General features: G+C 33.0%; 1 protein-coding gene across 3 annotated transcripts in view; it reads right to left on the reverse strand.

Annotated features, from left to right (window-relative positions):
• Nucleotides 1-22,003, reverse strand: part of BRINP3 (BMP/retinoic acid inducible neural specific 3) — a 407,138-nt gene that overhangs the window by 39,878 nt on the left and 345,257 nt on the right. For all 3 annotated transcript variants that reach the window (XM_036919660.2, XM_036919662.2, XM_036919661.2), the window contains exon 7: nucleotides 21,150-21,372. In XM_036919660.2, coding sequence (XP_036775555.1) covers nucleotides 21,150-21,372 — 223 coding nt within the window. The remainder of the gene's footprint in view (nucleotides 1-21,149; nucleotides 21,373-22,003) is intronic.

The following is a 22,003-nucleotide window of genomic DNA, read 5'->3' on the forward strand; positions in this document are numbered from 1 at the left end:
AACTTTGAGAACAAAGCTTATTGAAACAAAAGATATTGACTCAAATAATAAATGGCCTTTGTCATTTGGAAACTGCCATATAACAAGGGAGAAAAATGTTAGTCAAATAATCACATAAATCAATATAAAATTACCTTTGTAATTTTATACATAGTGTAAATATCCATAGTATAAAAATAAACATATGTAATTTTTTACATAAATCAATATAAAATTACAAAAAAAGGACAGGTAGATTGTGCTGTGGGAGCAGTGAAGGAGTGTGGCAGTGAACACACCAGACCTAAGGAACAGCAGGTGCAAAGCCTCAGTGCTGTGCAGGCATGTCCCAGGAAGACTTGGACTAGTGTGGGGCTGCAACAGTGTAGTAACGAGCAGGCTCCAGAGCCAGGAAGGGGTCGCTCAAACTTAGTGGGCTGGTGAGGAACGTCAGTTTCATCCCAGAACAACTGGGTGGGAATGCAGTGACATGATCTGATTTATAACAGTATAGCCTATATTTTATCCCATGCTTGTTGGCAGGGGCATTTAGTTTACACAATGCTCACAAATTTAATACATGAGTAATGATGAAGTGTCAATACTTAGGATAACTGGTCCTGGAGAGCTGGAGCATGAGACTTTGGGCAGTAGAGTTCCCTAGAGGGTGCTGGGAAAAAGACTTGGGGTGTATCCCAGGTCCTCTTTACTACAAATCTAGTGACACGGATCACATGCTTTAACCCACATGAAACTCAGGGAAGATTTACATCCAGAGTGGTAAATGTACATACTTTAGTTGGCATGCAAAGTAGTTGTAAATGACTAGCTTGATAGGACTCTGGTATTAAAATTAAATCTTTCTAAGAAACAGAGATGGTCTCTCTTGAATGCATTTGCACAAGGCATTATAGCATTTGTCATTAGAAATTCATATAGGAATTAATCCTTTAGTACAACTATGAAAAATTTGCAATTAAAACAGAATTGGTAATGCAGCCATTATAGAATTTTTAAATTAGATATTTTAATGGTATGTATTTTGTTAAAAGCTGTCCATAAAACATTTTTATGGAAATGTTTCTGGGAATGTTCTATGTTTCAGTTATGCTCTGATGCTTTTTTTCATTTCTTGGTAAAATTTGGAGTTCATTAGCTTTACTACTGTGAAAATGACACTTCATTTCCAAAGTTTTTGGAAATTTGCTCTTATTTTTAATGTGGTTAATTGTGGTATGTATGCATAGGAATGAACAACAGAAACTACTTACAGAAATTAAGGTAATAATATAGGAGTAACTAGAAATCATAATTTGTATGCTTCATGTTCCATAGAGATAGCAATTGACATACTAATTACAAATTGTTTGTATTTAATAAAATGGCCAATGATAATTTTCATCTGACACTTTGATTTTATATTATGGCCACAGGAAAAACAAGACAATCATCAGTTTGGAAAGGAGTAGATTATAAATTGTAAGTAAATGAGTAATTGTTTTTGCTTTAATTTATATTTTTTATTCCTTTGAATATGTTAGAATGTTTATAATATAAGTGAAAAGTCAGGGTATACTGCAGTATATCCCGTAATACCCTATTTTGTTAAATGTCTGTGTAGTTCTCTAGTCTAATATCTCTATGCCACCATTCAAGTATTTGAAATAATACATACATTACTATAGTACCTAACTTCTTGCCAAAAGTTTACCATAAAAAGTGCTAAAAATTAAGTCTAGAAATAACAAGCAAATTAAGACATATATGCATTGTGTGTGTGTGTCTGTGTGTTTATAGTTGACATCTTCTATCCATTCAGTTACAAGAAGAGGCATGTGCTTTAGATGCTTTTCTTTTTAATGCTGGAAAATACTCTAAGAGATTATAGTGTAGTACAATTGCATTAAAATAGTATTATTATACCAAATCCCCAGAATATTATATTGCCATTTTTTTTCATTTTTCTTTGGCTCTTGTTAAATTAAAAAAAAAAAACAACTACCCAATTTATATGACTTAAAGAGAGTTTTGAAAAGCTGACTTAATTAATAATGTGTGCAAATGTCCTACAATGAAAGCTCCATCCTTTGGATATATATATTCAGCCAGCACAGCTAATCAGCTCAGTTCATGTCAACTGAATTTCTTATCTGTTTCCATTGTCAATGACTAGTTGCAGTCTCTATCTAACCTATTACTAGAATACACTTCTAACATTTCTCCCTGACTTCTCCCTTCTTTGAATAATCTCACTCATCACAATATTTAACACCATAAAATAATTTTTCAATCATTATTGCCATCCTTGAAATTTTAATTAACATGAGCTTACAATTTCAACATATTCACCCATTTTTCTCTATTCCATCTTAAAATTCACTTTTTTTATATGCATATGCATTTTTCATATAATCTTTGAGTCCTAGAATTTAAGGAGAATCATTATTCTCATCTCAAATTTTACTGACAAATAAATTTAAAAAGAGACTTGTCCAAAGCACTGATAGGAAGAACATTTAAGACTAGAAAAACAGTGAAAGTATGTATAGAATAATCATAATTATCAATTATTGAGTAGTACATATCTGGTACTTATTAAACACTTTAAATTGAAAAAAATCATTTAATTAAATTGACCCCAAATAAGTCAAATATATATTTATATACAAATGCTTATAAAATGGCTGGGGTATAGTACATACTCAATAAAAGTGAGCTGTTATAAATCATCACAATATCTAGATGAGTAGGTATTATCTTCTCCAACATATAATAAATCAACTATGCTGTAGTGTAGCTATGTCTTGCTCCAAATCATACAATGAATGACAGAACTGTGACTTGAACATGGCTCTTTCTCAACAAAAGCTTCTATTTTTTAATTTCAGACTCCACTGAAGTAAGTTTGGGGAAAAAGATGGGAGACAGTGAAAGCCTATAGTAATTTTAGTTTTCCTTAATAAGCAGTGAATAATTATAGTTGGGAAGAGATTAAATAACGATGTCACATAACCACATTTTCGTTTTTGAAAAAAATATTACTCTAATTGCTATGTGAAGGAGAAATCACGATAATCGTAAACTGGAGGCAAGGAAATTTATCATGATTCTTAGGTTGAAAAATCTAGATCTTCAACCAAGGGAAAAGAAAGGCTTAAAATGTGTATGGACTGAGAAAAGAAAAGAAGTGCAATGTGAGAAATGTCTGAAATGAAACTAGTGTGATTGAAAAGCAGGAAGCAGAGAAAAAGTGGGAAGAATACCAGGGAGACAGGATCATTCAAACTGAGAGGGGAGTTTTAAGAAAGAACAAAAGCCATTAGTTTTTTAAATTAATATTTCCAGATTGACAAGGAATCACAAGCCATTTAACTTGGCACTTAGCTGGTCATTATTTTAAAGTGAATGAAGACAATGAGAATATGGAGTGAAAGTCATTTTATAATGGCTCAAAGCATGGATGACAGGTAAGGAAATGGAAACTACTCTGAAGAAGTGGAAAGGAAGGAAGTGAATATTTATTCCATATTTAAATTTTCTCCTGTGTGATAAGAATTTATATATGCTATTTATTACAACCTTCACAACTCTCTGGTTTTCCTCCATTCTCTAGATGGTGCAATCTAGCTTAATAGAAATTAAGAAAATACTTCACAGTTATTGAACAGTAGATCCTTACATACCCTAAACTATCTATCTTTATTAGAATTCTGAGATCCCTTCTCCCAGTGAAGACAGCTGATATAGCAATGAAGAAGAGGATACTATATACATTTAGAATCAAAGCATTAAATTATTGAATTCTCTGTTAAAAAATGAAACAAGAAACATCAAGATGCAGATGTGAGTGAGAAAAGGATTTGGTAGCCCATCTGAGGGAAGAGAATTGGACCCTGAGAGCTTGGATGTTGGTCAGTTCTTATGCCTTGTCTCTTGTGTTTTATGCTTGAGTATAGGTCACACTGGTAGGAGATCTATACCGGAACCCTTGTTAATGAAGCTGATGGATCAGTGCAAGTATGAGGAATGTAAGTATGAGGAAATGCAGGGGGACTGTGAAGATTCATCAACCAGAGACTAAGTCTGAATCATATATACCCCAAAGGGGGAAACAGGGACAGGCAAACAAAGCTGGAGCTTGACAAAAAGCTGTTCATATTTGAGTGGGGCTTAGAAAATCCCTGCTGGGTTTAGAATCAACCCAAAGGTGAAGGAGAGAAAAAAACCCTAAAGAGAGGACTTTATAACTGAATGCAATGACAATGCAGTCCAGAGTTGATCATGAGATTTAGAAATAATCACATCTTCACATACATAGATTAAATTTCAGCATTAGATAAAATAATGAGAAAAGATTGCATTATAGAGAAAAAAATACCTGTTTCACATCTGAAGACGTGACTATCAAAATCATGCTATGTCTTATTTTATCTATCTTTTAAATGTGAAACAAATCATACCAAAGCTTCTGATAAAACAGCATTAAAAGGGAAGGTGGGTAGGGTTGGGGAAAACAGTAAACATCTTCAAGTCACTGTAGAAAATGAGAAACAATCCTAATTGATTGCTGAGTGATACCTGGAGTTCAGCTGAGCCAGGTTGGCAACCACATAGCATACGAAACAAGTCTACACGGTTAAGGTTTTCTCCAGGCTACTTGTACTGTTTGTTATCTATCTCTTTATTTATACTCAGTATTATATCTATTGCAAATATGTATTCAATGTTCATTAGGTTACAGAAGGAATACACAATGAGTAAAACACAATCTTTTTCTCTGAGGGCCTTGTTGCATATTGGAAGAGACAGACACAGAAGCAAATTGATATAATGAAAGTGCCTTAAATCTAATTGAGGAATGTGGAGCGCACAAAGGCAATTCCTAACTTGCTGGAGAGAAAGGCAGTTAAGAAAAGTTTCTGGGAAAGAAGGCAACATTTTAACTGAGTCTTGAAAGTCATGCAGAAATTTACCAAGCAAATAAGGGGAGGAAATAAGATAAAGACATGTTAGGAGAAGTGCATCCAAACTGGGATAACCGGGGTACCTTTTATTTTATTCTATGGGCCCATAAGCATTTCTCTACATAAACTTTCTTTCAAATGTTGTTTATATATATGTAACCCTATATAAACACTTTTCACTAATGCTTAAAAATCATACTGATTTGTCCTTTAAAATGCACTTTATTAGCCTAAAGTAAAGATTTTTCTATAGATAAAAAGATACAAAGTTTACTCCTTTATGTGATAACCCAATTGATATTATGTTTATTGTGTTCAGGGTCATCTGCCATGAAAAACTAATTTATCTGGGATGTCTATTTACTTAATCACATTGTACAAAAATGTGCCAGACATTGGACTATATTTGTGCATATAAACTTATAATGAACTATCAATCCTACTCTAAACATAAAAGTTACTTTTAGATTAAACAAGGGATTAATTTTATTTACTAAAACCAGACATTTCAGGGCCAGACATAATTTTGATGTTTTCTCAACATTACAACAAACCTTTTATGAAATAAAATCCTTAAATTAAAGCCAAAGGGTGTTTTCAAATTGATTAGATGAAGTGAACTGAATTTCCAAACAACGCTTAAATGTTGAGCTAGTCACACAATTCAGGGATAACAAAATTAGCATTCCACGGATTCATTCATCTGAAAGTACTGGTTGCCTCTTTACCCACATACTGTAAAGCTATTCACATCGGCAGCTTAAGGCATTAAGTTTGCCAAGATTCACAGGTGCCTCCTGCAGAGAATGCCCCTATAGTCTCTCACTCCTCCCTTCCAAAAGACAAATCTCCATTCACAAGAGAGAAAAGCTTACAGAGAAGCTATTTTTCAAAATCTTTGAAGCCAATTCAATTTGGAATTTGAGCAGTTGTACCTCCTCTTAACAACAGGTGCAGAATGATACACTGGCTCTCTTATAAATATTCTTGAAAGGATCCCTTGGCTTTAGCACTTTAATGCCATGTCTCTTTAAATGGGGCCTGCTTTTCATAGGTCTTCTAATTTAAATGCATCAATTTTTCCATACTATACCTAATTTATTTTACTAATGAAAATATCAAATGTCAATTGGTTTGTGTCTTGTGCAAATTTTATCATTATATATTTTACAGAGTTGTGAAAAAAATCCTAATCTTTAAAAATGCAAAATTGCTAAACTACTTGGCTCTTTTTCAGTAATGAAGATAATTTTATGCCTGGGATTTAAATGCACACTCTCTTGGTTGAGACTGTTACTTACAGATGTTTTTTTGCAATGCAGAGTAAATTGAACTAGACAAAGGCTATTCTAGACTTAATACCACCATTTTCCGACTGTATAATCTTTTGAGTATTACTTAATATTTTTAATCTTCATTTTCCCTACCTGCAAAACAGAATAATAAAGTCTTTCTTGTACTTCTCAAAGAATTAATGGGAGGACTGAACAGGATATTAGTTATGAAAACATCTTTAAATATTTAAGAAATAGAAGAAATAAGTATGAAAAGCAAATATAAAAAGAGAAAATCAAATATAAAATACAAAAACACTCTTTTCCTTGAAGAAAACATTGGAGAAAATCGTAGCTTTGTGATTAGTGACGGTTTTTGTGACTTAATCTTGGTAACTATAGAAGGATTGATAAATGAGATTTCAACAAAATGTTTAAAATTTGCTCTTCAAAGGAGTTCATTAAGAAAATGAAATGGCAAGGCATATGCTGGGTGACTGTATTTGTAATTCATATATCAGAGAAAATATCAGAATACACAAATGATTATTTCAATTCAATAAAGAAACAGCTCAATAAAAATGAACAAAATATTTGAACAGCCATTTCACAGAATATGATATATGACTAGTCAATAAGCAAGTGTTATGATACTTGACATGATTAGCTGTGGGGAAAGAAAATGTTCAGTAGTGTTCCAGTCAGAAACCAGAAAACTGATTTTAGATATGCCTGGAGCAAACGACACAGCTAAGGAATATTTTAATTTTTACATACTTGGCTTTGGGAAAGAAATGATAGGATTCATACAACTTTTTTTCTTTGAAATTCTATTTTAACATGTGCATGTTGATGTTTGTTTTCAAAAAAGATGCCATCTGAAGAAGTGCAGTGATCTTGGGTACTAATTTGAGTGTGTTTTTTATTTTGTTTTAATAGTATATAGCAGTTTAATAGCTTCTGAGAACAGAGCTTCTCAAAAATATTTTTATATTTAAGAAAATGTAACTTCCAAATGAAAACTCTAGAATAAAGAATCGAAGTTCTCTTAATTTAATTTAACTAACAAAAACTTCACTTTTTGTTTCAGGAACACTTTTCATTAAAATAAAATGACCTTTCTGTACTAAAGAGACATGAGATAAAAGGAAAACTGGAAATACACCTGAATAATTGTTATCAAAATAGGTTTTCTCAAAGGCTGGAAGTAATTTAATTTTTCCTTTTAGGGTTTTAGAATTTTGGCTTAAGAGATACACGGTTTCTGAGCAAAAAATACAGGGTCAGATATCCATTTCCTTTTCTAAAATAAAAACAACTTGCAAGATGTTTCAAGGAAAAAAGTAAAACCATTTTCAAATCTGAAAATTTCGTGGAACTATACATCAGCAATGAGTGCATGAGATAAAAGCCTGGGAACCTACAGGCTAGTCTGGTTATCTTATAAAGATTTTTGGCTCCTGGAGCACAGCAAGAACTCTCACCCCCAGTTAAAGTATCTCTAGCATCCTGGGATTGCTGTCCCTTCAGATCATATGTTAATTCAGTTCAATTTAATTAAGCCATGACAGATAATAAGACATAGGAGAGGAGAGACAGTTCCAGATGATGCCCCCCAGCATTTGAAAAAAAGAGAAACTGGCTCACCAGTGGACAACTGAAAAGTCAAGTCTTCCAGCTGCCACCATAGGAACGTGCCCCCAAATCACCTAGCTCTGAAAGGTAATGGGGCTTTCTTGCTCCATGAGGAAGTAGGCTGGTAGCAAGCAAAGCAGAAGTTGTTAATGGCAGTGCAAACAGTCACTGCAGCTATGCAAAGGAAGCAGGAAAAAATGCCCATCTCCCAGTCTTTCTCTGGAGGGGGTATGATTGCATATCATATAGATGCTGCCTGATGGTCCTGCTTGTAATCTGCATATACCTAGGTGCTGACTGATATCTTCCCCATAGGGAGGATATTCCTGTGATGCAAGGATGGCTCAACATACACAGATCAATCAGCATGATATACCACAATAACAAAATGAAGGCTAAAAATCATGTGATCATCCCAATAGAAGTGAAAAAAAAGCATTTGACAAAATTCAGTATTCCTTCATGTTAAAAACTGTCAATAGAGTATAGAAAGAACATAACTTAACCTAATAAAGACCATATCTGACAACACACAGTTAGCATCATACATAGTGGTGAAAAGCTGAAAGCCTTTCCTCTAAGATCAAGAACAAAAAAGAACCTTTGTTCCTTTATTCAACATACTACTGGAAGTCCCAGCTAGAGCAATTAGGTAAGAAAAAGAACTAAAAGACATCTAAATGAGAAAGGAAGAAGTAAAATTGTCTCTGCTTGTAGATGACATGACACTGTAGAAAAATCTAAAGATGCTACTAAAAAACTGTTAGAACTAATAATTAAATTCAGTACAGTTGCAGAATACAAAATCAATACATAAAATCAGTTGCATTTCTATACACTAACGACAAGCTATTGGAAAGACATATTAGGAAAACATCCCCATTTACAAGAGCATCAAAAAAAATAAAACGCTTAGGAACCAATTTCCCCAAACAGGTGAAAGATCTATACACTGAAAAGTGTATGACATTGATGAAAGAAATTGAAGAAGACACAAACAAGTGTAAAGATATTCCATATTCATATATTTAAAAATTTAGTATTGTTAAAATGTCTATACCATCCAAAGTGATGTACAGATTCAATGGCATCTCTTTAAAATTTCAATGGCATTTTTCACAGAATATAAAGAAAAAAATCCTAACATTCATTTAGAACCACAAAAGACCCAAAGAGTCAAAACAATCCTGAGGAAAAAAAACAGAGTAGCTAGAGGAATCAAACTTTTTATTTCAAACTATATTATAAAACCCAGGAATCAAAACAATATAGTGTTAGTATAAAAACTCATAGATCAATAGAAAAGAATGGAGAGCCCATAAATAAATCTAGTCACTTACATTCAACTGATCTTTTACAATGCCAAGAATATCCAATCAGGAAAAGTATTCTCTTTAATAAATGGTGAAGGGAAACTGGATATCCACATGCAGAAGAATGAAACTGGACCCCTATCTTATACCACTTACAAAAATTAACTCAAGATGGATTAAAGATTCAGTTTTAAGACCTGAAACCATAAAATATTTAGAAGAATACATAGGGGCTAGGCTTTTGGACATTAGTGTGGCAATTATTTTTTGGATTTGACATCAAAAACAAAGGCAACAAAATATAAATAAACAAGCATGACTATATCAAACTAAAAATCTTCTGCATAGCATAGGAAACCACCAAGAAAATAAAAAGGTAACCTAAGGAATGGGAGAAAATATTTGTAAACCATATATGTAATAAGGGTTAATATCCAAAATAAACAAGGAACTCATTCAACTCAATATCAATCAATCAATCAATCAACAAATAACCCGTTTTAAAAGGCTGAAAGACCTAAATGGACTGTTTCCAAAGAAGACCTATAAAAGGCCATCAGGTACATGAAAAGATGTTCAACATCACTAATCATCTGGGAAATGAAAATTAAAACCACTATGAGACCTCTCACACCTGTCAGTATAACTATTATCAAACAGGCAGATTACAAATACTGGTGAGAATTTTTTAAAAAGGGAATTCTTTTACACCGTTGGAATGTAAACTGTTAAAGCCACTATGAGGGACCATATGGAGTCCCTCCGTATGATGATTCAGTAATTCCATTGGATCTGGCAATTGTACTTCTAGGTATATATCCAACGGAAACAAAATAATCTCCCAGAGATGTCTATACTCCAGTGTTCATTGCAGCATTATTCACAGTAGCCAAGGAATGGAAACAACCTAATTGTCTATTGATGCATGAATGTATAATTAAAATTATATATACATATATATATATATATATATATGTATATATAATGGAATAGCATTCAGACTTGAAAAAGAAGGAAATCCTGTTATTTATAACAACATGAATATTATGCTAAGTGAAATAAGCCAAAAACAAAAAAGTGTATGCTATCACTTATGTGTGGAATCTAAAACAACAGTAACAAAAGATTAGAAATAGAATTGTGGTTGCCAGGGGCTGGGGCATGGGAGAAAGAGAGAAAGGTTAGAAAATAGGTATAGACATTCAGTTGTTAGGACAATTAAGTTTTGATGTAGAATGTGGTGTGATGTAGAATTCTCTCGCTATATATATAGAATGATTGCCGTAGAGAAAATGAAGGTTCCTGTGGCCAGGATTCTCACCTGACCCTGGTCGGCTTGCTCACTGCACACACGTGGGCGGTACGTTATTACTGATTCTGTATAAAGAGCTGCGCCAAGTGATCGGGGCTGCACGGCTGCAGGAGAGCAGAGGCTGGGGTGGGGGCGGTGCTGAGCACAGAGACTGGGACGGCTGCGCGGGTGGAGAGGCCCAGAGGCAGAGACAGGCTTGCTGCACGCAGACTCGCCCTGAGTGAGCGGGATTCTAGCGATTGACCTGCCACCGTGGGAATAAAGTTGGGTATAAACCCTTTCATCCCAAGAACTCTCCATTTTTTGGTCTCACAGAATCAAGAGTGAACGTCCATGGGACTGAAACCTTTGGCGAGACAGTTGCTTTCTACACTTTAAATATATTACAATTATCTATTTTAGTTTTACCTGAATAAAAAGGAAGGAAGGGAAGGAGGGAAGAAGAATGTCAAGACTTCCAGCTGAAAATATGGAACCAGCTGAATCTTTCCCAAAGATGGTTTGGGGGAGAGTTCTTGGCTGCTCACCCCTGCAGAGCCAGCCTTCTAAGAGGTGTGTTTATATGCCTTCTGCCCGACAGGCTTGTCTGTTCCTCTGGTTCTCCCCAGGGACAGACAGGAATTCAGTAAGCCAACCTGTGATCCAGAAAGGGCCCCTGTGTTTTCCTTCAGTTTCTCTCATCCAGAGATGATGAAGCCTGGATCTCTGACAGACAAATGCTGTGGGTTTTGCCCTAGGAATCAGGCACGTGAGATGAAGGTGCTGGAGTGCACACTTTCTCTCTTTTTTTGTGTGTCCATGCGCACAATAAATTGGCTTTGAAAATGTGCCAAATATTTAAACTCCCTGGTGACCTAGGAAACATTAAAATAGACTAGCTAAAAATAATTGACGTTAACTCAGAAGCCACTTCACAATACAATCCTTCATCGTCAACTTCGCTTCCTACACTTTTTCTCATCTGACAATTTTCTCCCATGGAAATTTTATATGCATAGTCCATGATCTTCATACACCTTTCCTGTTTTTTTTTTTCATAAATTACATCTCATCATTCTTTTTTTTCTACAGTACTGAATTAGTTTAAGGTTTTATTATAATTAACCAGTTTTCTCTAAAAGTATATTGCCTTTATTTTAATTTTCAATTAAGTGTTTGTATTTTTTATCTTACAAAACTTCTTTGTTTTCTGATTATTCCATTTCATGACTTCATGTTTTTGCATGGATTCAATATGCTCTGAAATTCTTTAGTACTGAAAGGTCAGTGGGAGCTTGGAGCCCTATTTTTAACAAACTCAGCAATCTTGAGAAGCACCTGGCATGGTGATTAAGCATCAATCTCTGTAGCAGGATTGCCGGAGCTTGGATCCTAGAGCTCTGCCACTGCTAATTGAATAATCTTTGGCAAATTGTTTAGATTATCTTTTCTATGATTGTAATTTGAAGGTAGTAACACTAACTACTTTGTAACTTTGTATTCAATGAATAAAAAACAGGTTATGCACTTAGAAGAGTTTGGCACATAGTTTATGCTTAATATATGTTAGCTACTAACTAGCTAACGATGGGAGTTCTCTTTAGCATTTAACCCCTTGTCAGAGTATGTCTCTGGTTCTGCATTACAGGGTATTTATTGTTGGTTTTCACTGAGTTTCTCCACTATCTACTTTCTAGGTCGCTATTTCACCAGGATGTGGCAAATTGTGAATTGACCAGCTTTGCCCTCATTCCTATTTGTTTCCTGAAGCGTATCTTTCAAAAAAAAATCTCTCCACATTCCTGCATATGGATTTATGGTTCCATTACTTCAGGCAGTGATATATAAATTTTATTCATGTCAATGGTAATTTATATGAGGTCATGAAATAAAAATCACGTATATTTAGATTATAATCATGTATTATCCTCCTTTTGTTTTTAATATGTGTTTGAGGATAAGGGGTATGTGTACATGTGTGTGTGTGTGTGTGTGTGATATATATATGTATATATATATATATATATATGCATATATATATACATATCATGTAAAATTGGTAGGCTTTCTTTATATCCTTACTACTTTGTTTTCTGATTTGTTTATAGATAATTTTCAAGGTGTATGAACTAATTTTACTTCTCAATAAAAGGTACTACTTCACACTTAACCTTTTTGTTTCCTTTGAGAAACCTACAGGAATTCTGGGTTTAATAGAATAAAGAACCACCACAAGGAACTGACCTTCATTTTCCCCTGTGTTCTTTTGTCACGTCAATGTGCTTTCCTGCTGTTCTGTTTGCTGCTATCTGAAGTGCATCTGGATTGTGAGATAGGGGTTTTTTATTTCAACTGGCATTGATTTCTGAAATTTATTCACTCACTTTATAACTTGTAGTGGCTGCCTCAAATGAAGTAATTCAAAGTTGTTTTATATATATTTTTCTCAGTGTTGGAGATTTAAGCTGGCATGTATCATGGTAATATTTAGTTTTCTTCTTTGTGATTCATTTGATTCATTTTCTTGATTGCTTCTTGATTCATTTCTCCTTCTTGAAGCCATTTGCTTTTAGAAAGTAGTATATTACTTTAATGCTTAAGAAAAGGAACTCTGGGTTTCAGTCATAAACTATTTTAATGATTGGTACACATGTGTGTGTGTGGAGGGGGGTTTACATATATACACATACATATGAAGGTTTATATATATACACATACATATGAATGAATTAATATAATATCATTATATTAATAAAATAATAATGATAAAAGGAGGTGAAGAAGGATATTTTTTTGTTCTCAGCATGAAAGTTATAAAACATATTATGAAGATTAAAGATGGTATGGTGCCTCTACATGATATTTCCACATCAGGCATTAGATTAAATTTATCATTAGAGCAACCCAAATGAGATTTTCCCCCTCTGAACTGAACAACTTTGATTGGAAAAAGGCAGCATTTGTAAGATTTGCCTGACTTTTAGTCCTTAATTCAATATTGAATGATTCTTTATTAGCGCCATCATTTAGAATGGGAAAGCACTTAGAACAAATGCTATCTTATCTATATATTTACCAGTGGCAGTTTTGACATAACCACTTTCATCTACGTACATTCAAGCTTGTGATAACATTTGTTTGAAAGCTGACATGATACATTAATATAAGGAAATATGAACTATTCCTTTTTTATGTACATATTGTTATATTTTTTACAGAATAAGATTGGAAAATTCTATTCTACTTTAAGATAGTCAGAACAACCCTGTATCATGGCTTTTACCACTAGCTATACATTTTAGCAGGGGAGTATTCAGGAGGACAGGTTCACAAATAACATAAATTCTGATTTTATAAGATGGGCTTCTGATTTGAGATAATAAAACCAAGACACCATCCCTATAGGGATGATGTCAGCTTAGTTTTTTTAACAAGTAAACATGGACCCATTTCCTCCATAATAAAAGTAAAGTTGTTCAGAAGTAATCAAATAGAAATGAGACTGATTCTCAGGCCTGATTTAAATATTAGAAAAATTGAAAGTTCATACATCCTAAGAATTTTACCACCGATAACATTGTAAAATTTGGAGAAACAGTAGTGTCCTGGGATCTATATTGATTGTCACTTTGTGGTCTGCATAAAAACCATTGAAAATTAATGAAATATCAACAAACAATCAATTCATTCCCTTATACACCATACTTTTTTTTAAGGTATAACCTCATGAACCAATTAACCTTCATAGGAATTTCATTTCATGCAAAATATTGGGATGAAAATCTCAGAGCTCAAAATTATAAAAAAGAAATGTGACAAAATGGCTGTAGTAAATGAATTGACATTTAATTTGTAGGACATATCATATATACCTTTATACAATTTCCTTTCTGAGAGGGAAATTAAAATAATTGTTTTCCAAGAATTGGAACCCAGCATTCAGAGAGTATCTAAGAAGTTGAGAAAATGAATATTTTCCACAGTCATTTTAAGCTCAAAGAATTATCAAATAGTTTATGAGATTGATATCACTATATTACAATTGAAGACAAGTCTAAAATGTATAAAAATTTGACTCAAAATGATGGCACATGATTTCCCAGGTGTATATTTGGAGAAGTTAACAGTTATTCAAGGAAGTAAACATTTTTTATCTGGGAAATACCTTGCTTAGACAAATCTTTTTTTAAATTTCTAATTGTAGGACATTTGAGAGTATTTGTCACACATAATACATTGTAGATTTCCAAGCAGAGCTTATAGTAATTAGAGTCTCCAAATTTGCTTAAACATGGCTCCTTTTAAAAAAGTATGGGCTTATGTATTTGTTTTAGAAAATAAGCACTAATATCTCACAAGATGCAATCTATTAGTGGCACACAATGAGGGATTATCATCAACTCCTTAGTGAGGAGAAAATGAAGACTGACAGAAGAGCACACCAATGACCTTCTAGTGCATATACCTGTCCTCAGGGTCACATAAGGAACTGGTTCTGATTGTATGAACAAAATGAAACTAGTCCATATAAGGCTGGTAAAGGGAATTCATAATCTTGGATATCATACCCTGTCTTCAAATGAGAGAATAAACAAATTACAGGGAGAATAAGACAATACTATAATTTTAGTTAAAACATAAGTCATTTGTGCTATTGTCACACATTCATTGTATACATATATACTTAAGTCCATGGGGTTTCCAAAAGGAGAGAAGGTTAACATTAACCTTTGGTTCTGTTAATGTCATCAAAAGCAGCCATCTGAAAAAGAGTGTTTCTTTGGTCTGTATTTGGACTTCTTTTCTGTATAGACTGTGGTCTGTAGACTGTCCTCATGAAAAAATGTCAAGGTAGACAAGCTCTTTTGTTGCTTTACATGATCTTTTATCCATGAAGGATGAAGATCAAGGACAACACTATAATCCCCAGATTTTAATTTTTCATATTACTTTTTACTTTGCCTAAAATGCCTCAAATTGGGTACTGGTATGGCTGGAAATAAGTGAGTTTAAAAGTGCAAATGACTTTTAATACGTAAGTATGAATTAGTTTTAAATAATGAGTTTCAGCTAACATCTATCAAGACCTAATAAATTGGAAGATCATGAAATGATTTCTGAGCCGAAGGTCAAAATGGGTTTGTTATAGTGAAAGGATAAGGGCACTTGACAGGCTTGAAAACTGAAGTAGAAGCTTCACCAATAATTAGGTGGAAGAAACGCCATGAGGGGAAGGACAGACTGAGATCCATGTACAAGCGGCTCTGTGCCAACACGTGGGGCACACCTGCTGTATATTTTTCCTTTTTCTTCTCTCCATGAAAATTTATGCCCCTAGATCCCTTGAATCAGAATGTAGTCTATGTGTTGTTCCATACACGTAACAATGTGTTTCTCAGAGCATTTATGCCATTATATTTATGACAAATTTTATTTTGATGATGAAACACAGGAAAACCCATTTTGTAGAAAACTGATTAATACTTCAGAAGTGCCCTATACATAAAAAGTAGTGTTTTCTGTTTTGGAAATGTTAAGTAATAATTATTTAAGCACCTCCCACATGCCAGATACTTTATAATTGCTGCATTTTCACTTTAAAATTGCTGTATTTTCTAAATTTCTCAATAACCCATTGGAGATATGTAAATATTAAACTCTAAGTTTACTGCTTCGTGATTACTTATCATGTGCCTATGTGCCATCATGGAGTGGCTGATACACATTACAATTTTAAAAAATATTTTGTAACATAGAAATATAAGGAAAATTAATATCATGATGTTTCCATACAGATTCATATAAAACTGCTCTCAGTGAAATTCATTTTTATTAATCATATAAATATCATTTTTAATCAAGTCACAGATTCTGCACTATTACAGGATTTGGAAGGCCATTTGTTAAGTTCCTTTTATTAGTTAGGATACAAGTTTGGCTACAGATAATACTGGCTTACAAAGAATGTGATTTTTATTCCTCTCTCAAATAACAGGACAAACATAAACAATCCAGGACTGAAGCGGCAGCTTCACCATTCTTAACAAGTTTCTTTACGTCTCGATTTAGTTCTAGTTGTCCTGGGTGCATCTTAGCCAGGAGAAGGGAAGGTAGATGGAATGAATCACTGTTGCTTTAAGGACTCAAATCAGAAGTTTCCTGCATAGCTGTCCATTAACATCTGTTTGGTCTGAATTATCCAACCTAGGTTTCAAGGGAGGCTGAGAGGTGTGGTGCAGTATGCGCTCAGTTAAAACCAGGGGTTACAACAGTAAGGGAATAAGAGAGGTAAAGGAAGAGGGAAAGTAATCTCTGTTGTAGCCCCACGATTTATTTTCAAGATCTATTAGGTGGTTGAGAGTAGTCCACAGAGGTCTGTGCATGGGCAGTAGGGACTGGAGGTTAGAGCCCACCAGGGGATACAGAAGATGAAAACTATTTCATAGAAATACCAAGACCTTGTATTTCTTTGTCATGACATTGACATTTCCATTGGTGGAGCCAAAAGCAACAGAGGCTACATGGTTGCTGGAGACTTAGTGCAAATCAAGGCAGTTGAACCAAATTGCTGTACTAGTAGTCATATATTATTAATTTATGTTGCATACTTGTTAAACAAAAAGAAAGCAAGTTTCACATAAAAATGTTCTTGGTGAAACAGTAAAAAAAAAAAAAAGCTTATTGGTGAAGCAGTAAAAAATGTTTATAGCATCTTAGCATTCAGTATAAATCCATGTGTCAAAACAGAATGGACCTATAAATAAAGCACTTGTGCTCCACAGTGAACTTTAAGGCAGAACATTTGTGCAACTGTTTCAGACACAAGCTGACGGAAGCACTTTTTCATGGCAAACCATTTTTATGTGAAAGAATAATGGGCAGACAAACTTTGGTTATCCAGACAGACTTGGATATTTGGCAGATCTGTTATTGAAACTGAAATAAATAAGCCTACACCTTCAAGACAAGGCATATTTAATTAATGTTAAAGTTATAGTTCTTGAATAAAAATTAGAAATTTGGAGAACTTATATCTACCACTATGAAATTGATAGCTTCCCAATATGTGAAGACTTTTCTCATGAACTCAATGATGATATTAAAGGTTGAAATTTTTTGTTATTTAATGATACGTGTCAACATTTAAAAATGTTTATAACTACGTGAACCAATATTTTCCAGATGAACAGCACGTTATTTTATGCATGGGTAGAGAGCCATTTAAAATTCAAGATAGACCAAATAATTTAACGTAAGAGATTTCAAATGTTGTTATCACATGGTTTCAGATTCCATGTTACAACTAACTTTTAAGAACCTACCATTTGTTGAATTTTGGTATAGTATAAAAGAGTAATATCCACGATTATCTGAAAAGACAATTATAATACTTCTGCAATAAATCTGTGTGAGTTTATAAAACTACAATATGCAGCAGATTGCATGTAGAAGGAGCTATGAGAATTCAGCTATGGTAACATTAAGGAAATGTGAAAAAAATCATTAAAATTCAAATGTTACAAATATTAACATGAAAAGAGCTTACTGTTCTTTTTAATTGTATTAATGAACATGTTTTTAAATTTGTTTAAATTTTTACTATAGTAAATATTGATATAAATGTATACATGTATGTATACCCACACATACATATATATACATAAATGCATAGATTTTTATTTCCCCAAAACAAAAAAGAAATCTTTAGATTTTCCCATTATTTTTAAAGTTATAAATAGTCCTGAGGCCAAAAAGCTTGATATTTGTTGATCAAAATCATCATTGACGATTTCAGCCAAAGGATTTTTCACTAAGGTAACAGAAACTACACTGAAGGCATATACAGCAGCAGAATCCTTTTTGTACAGGCCATCTGAACTTCATACCTGGTGTTAGGAAATAGCAACACTTGTGAGACAATTTTGATTTTCCTACTTGAGGATATAGGAGGAGTAGTGACAGGATAAAATGTAAATAAAAGTGAACGTAGCCCTACAAAAAAAATTATAAAGTCTTTTAATTCTTATTTTCCCCTATTTTAAGCATTGTTAACTTGGGAGGGACATTGTTGGATCTAGTATGTCAGCATACTGTGAATAATGTAGTTAAAATGATAAATTTGGACAAAATATGTTTTTTAATCACTGTTGTTGTGTTTCTCCAAAGGCCAGTGCAAAGATGGAAAGGACCTGGGGTGTATCTTTTAATATATTAGTTATGGCTTATCATCTCAGGAAGCAGTGCGTAGCTAAAGTTGCTATATTTTAATTTTTGGAAAGATACGATTGAGTTTATATTGATACAGTTTTATAGTAAAAAATCAAGCACAAGCAGTTGACCAAGTTAGGGGCTTACCTTACAGATCCATTATTTAAATACCACAAAATTCACTGATCCTTTGATACCCACCAAGTAAGTCTTCAAATTCCATCATTACCAACACTTAATTTAACACCATGGTTTTCACTATGTAGCTAAAGCCACCAAGACAACACTTGAATCTATACATTTATAAGCATTTTGTTTAAGTTGATGATTGTTTGTGATCACAAAATAGATGAAAAGTAAATGATGTTCACACAGGTTTTTAAATAAATATGCAGAATAACATACAGAATATAATTATTTGATTAACATTTTAAAACAGAATTTTCTTAGTCTACAGTTAAGTAATTAAATCTTAATTTTCAGCAAATACAGACTTGTGGGAAAAAGTATTCAAACTGTTGTGCTCATAGCACAACTAAAACAAAACTATGAATCATGTTATCAGCCAGGGAATGAGGGTTGCAGGTAGAATAAGTGCTTGGCTGGAATTTGGGTTCAAACAGCTCTAAAAATAGGATAAGTCAGGGAAAGCAACTGGCAGGAGTCTTGAACACTCAAATCCAACTCTCCCAAACAAAAGAGAGTGTTTTCTTAATTCAGCGTGCAGTGTGACTCTTCAAGATTAAAAAAATTAAAGGTCATTAGAATGTGCTAGTCATAAAAGGAGCTATCCACCCCAGCCTTTCCCTTTTTGGCCAAAATACAATCCCTATAAACTTATAATTATCCTTGTCTAAGCTGGTAGGGTAGTAGTCTTAAAAAATACTTCTTATATATATAAATGTGTTTTCTGAGCATTTAATCAATGCTTTCTTGGAATAAATACTGCAATATCACATATGAATTATTTTATCTAACCACATTTTGCCTCTGTTCTTTATTAAGCAAAAAACAAAAAAAATACTTTTTTCTTTGGTAAGATTATATATTTTATTAACACAAGATGAGAATTATAATCCCTGACCACTTTTATAGAGTGTACAAAAACTACTTATAAAAATGTCCTGATGACTTAAAATTCTTTTCATTTCTATATTTCTATTATTTATAAACTAGGAAACTGAAATTTGTCTTCACAAATTTCCAATTTGTCTCTCTGCCATATATAATGAGATTATTTTTCTCAGTGTTTAATAGCTCTATTTACCTCATATTTTGCTTTTAATGTTATATATTTATATTTCTTTATTGGTTTATGCAATCCACCACATAAATCTCCATCAAACAATGGATAAACAAAGTGTGATATACCCAGTCTGGTGATGCAAGGTGAGCCTGAAAACAGTAGACCAAGGGAAAGAAGCCAGTCACAAAAAACACATATATATGATTTCATTTGTGTGAAATGTCCAAAATAGGCAAATCTATAGGGACAAAGAGTAACTAGACAAATTTCTAGAGACAAATAGCCTAGGAGAATGACTGCTAATCAGTATTGGGTTTCTTCTGGGGACAAAGAAAATGTTCTCAACTTAAAGACTGTGGTGATATTGCATCAATTTTGAATATCCCAAATCCTATGAATTGTAAAAAAATGCCAATGATTTATTTTGAAATTTAATTTTTTTGAATGTATAGACTTTCAGGGCTTTTTTTTCAGTGAAAAGTTATACAATCACAGATTTCTTAATGATTTAAGCTTCAAGTCAAAATTCAAGCATTTTATAACAGAGATACAGGTAAAAATGCATATATTTGTGATATTTTCCTATATTTTCCCTTAAATTTAATTTTCATGTATTTTTTAACCTGATTTCAAATAAATAAATGCAGCTTTGTATTGTGCTAGTTGATCAATACATCTTAAACAGCACATCCAAATACTGTGCTTACCAAAAGTAGTTTAGACACAGATATTTTAATAGTCTGTCATCATTCGTTTAAACTATTACAAAGTTTCACAGCAATTGTCAAAGACTCATGTGGAATGAGGTTTATGGTATTTTGAACATTAGTCAAGGAAAATAGACTTTAAATTATTCTATTTGCAAATTATATGTAATTGAGAAACTTCACTTTCTGTTCCTGTTTATATCCTATGCTTGGAATATAACTGTAGGGGTTTCTGTTTTTCTTCTCACAGTTATTAGTTGACTCCCAAACACAAAAAGTACAATTTCTTGATTCAAATAATATAAGAAAAATAAAGGTAGTGTTAATATATGTGTTCCCCTTTGTATTAATACTTTGGAAAATAACTACAATTTATTATTTTGAGACTTAAGAAAATACATTGTTTTCAAATTATCTCTAATAATATAAATAACACTATGCTATTTATAAGACCATGCCTGCATTCAGAAAATAAATAGAACTCCCATCAAAATAATGTCCTTTGTTGTCTGTATTGCCACAAATGTCTTACCTTCGCCTTGGCAGGCTGATGAGGGGTTGTTTATGACACCTCTTGCTAAGACTGAAGAGCTTGTGTACAATTTTCTGCGCCTTTAGGAAGAGTTGTTTCATGCTGTTCTCCAGTTGTTCATAGCGGCGCTGAAAATTAGAATCCATTGTCCACAAGTGCATTATGGTAGATGTGTTGAGGAAATAATTCATGGGTAGCCTTTTCATAAAGAACTTGAATTCATCTGAAAAAATGTTAAAATTTGACACGTTAATTATAAAATAAGTGTTTTCCCTTATCCCCATAGCACATTAAATATGTTGATTTTAAAAGCAATCTAATTTTGTGTGTAGCAAATTAATAACAAGTTGAGACTTTATTTTTTTGATGTTTTATGAATTTTCTTTTTCGTTCTCTTAAAACAGAGCATACATTGAAGAAAATAATTATAATAATTTGTACTAAGCACAATTGTTTGGGCATGAAACTTTAGTTGAACTTCATTTTCCCATGTTCACCTGATGATGGTATTTGAATGAACTTTCTCTCACAGGTAGTGGTAGTTGATTTAGCTTTTCTTTTTTGGCATTAGTGTTAATAATCTTTCCAAGTGTTCTGTATTAAAGAAGTATTTCCATTAACTCAATAAAGAAAATAAATATCATCATTATTAAGTGATAATATTAGTGTTGAAATAAGAGAAAGCTCTAAAATAGGAAAGTATAATATTCAACTCTGTACAAAGGTTATTCCCTTTAATCATATTCTAATTTGTCAGAACATACACTTTAAAACAGAAGTGTATACTCCTATTGGCTTTTGTTTTTGTGTCAATAATTACTATGTCTGATATTGTCTTATTTTCAAATGTCTGA

Source organism: Manis pentadactyla, chromosome 19 (assembly GCF_030020395.1).
Source record: "Manis pentadactyla isolate mManPen7 chromosome 19, mManPen7.hap1, whole genome shotgun sequence".
Taxonomy (NCBI): domain Eukaryota; kingdom Metazoa; phylum Chordata; class Mammalia; order Pholidota; family Manidae; genus Manis; species Manis pentadactyla.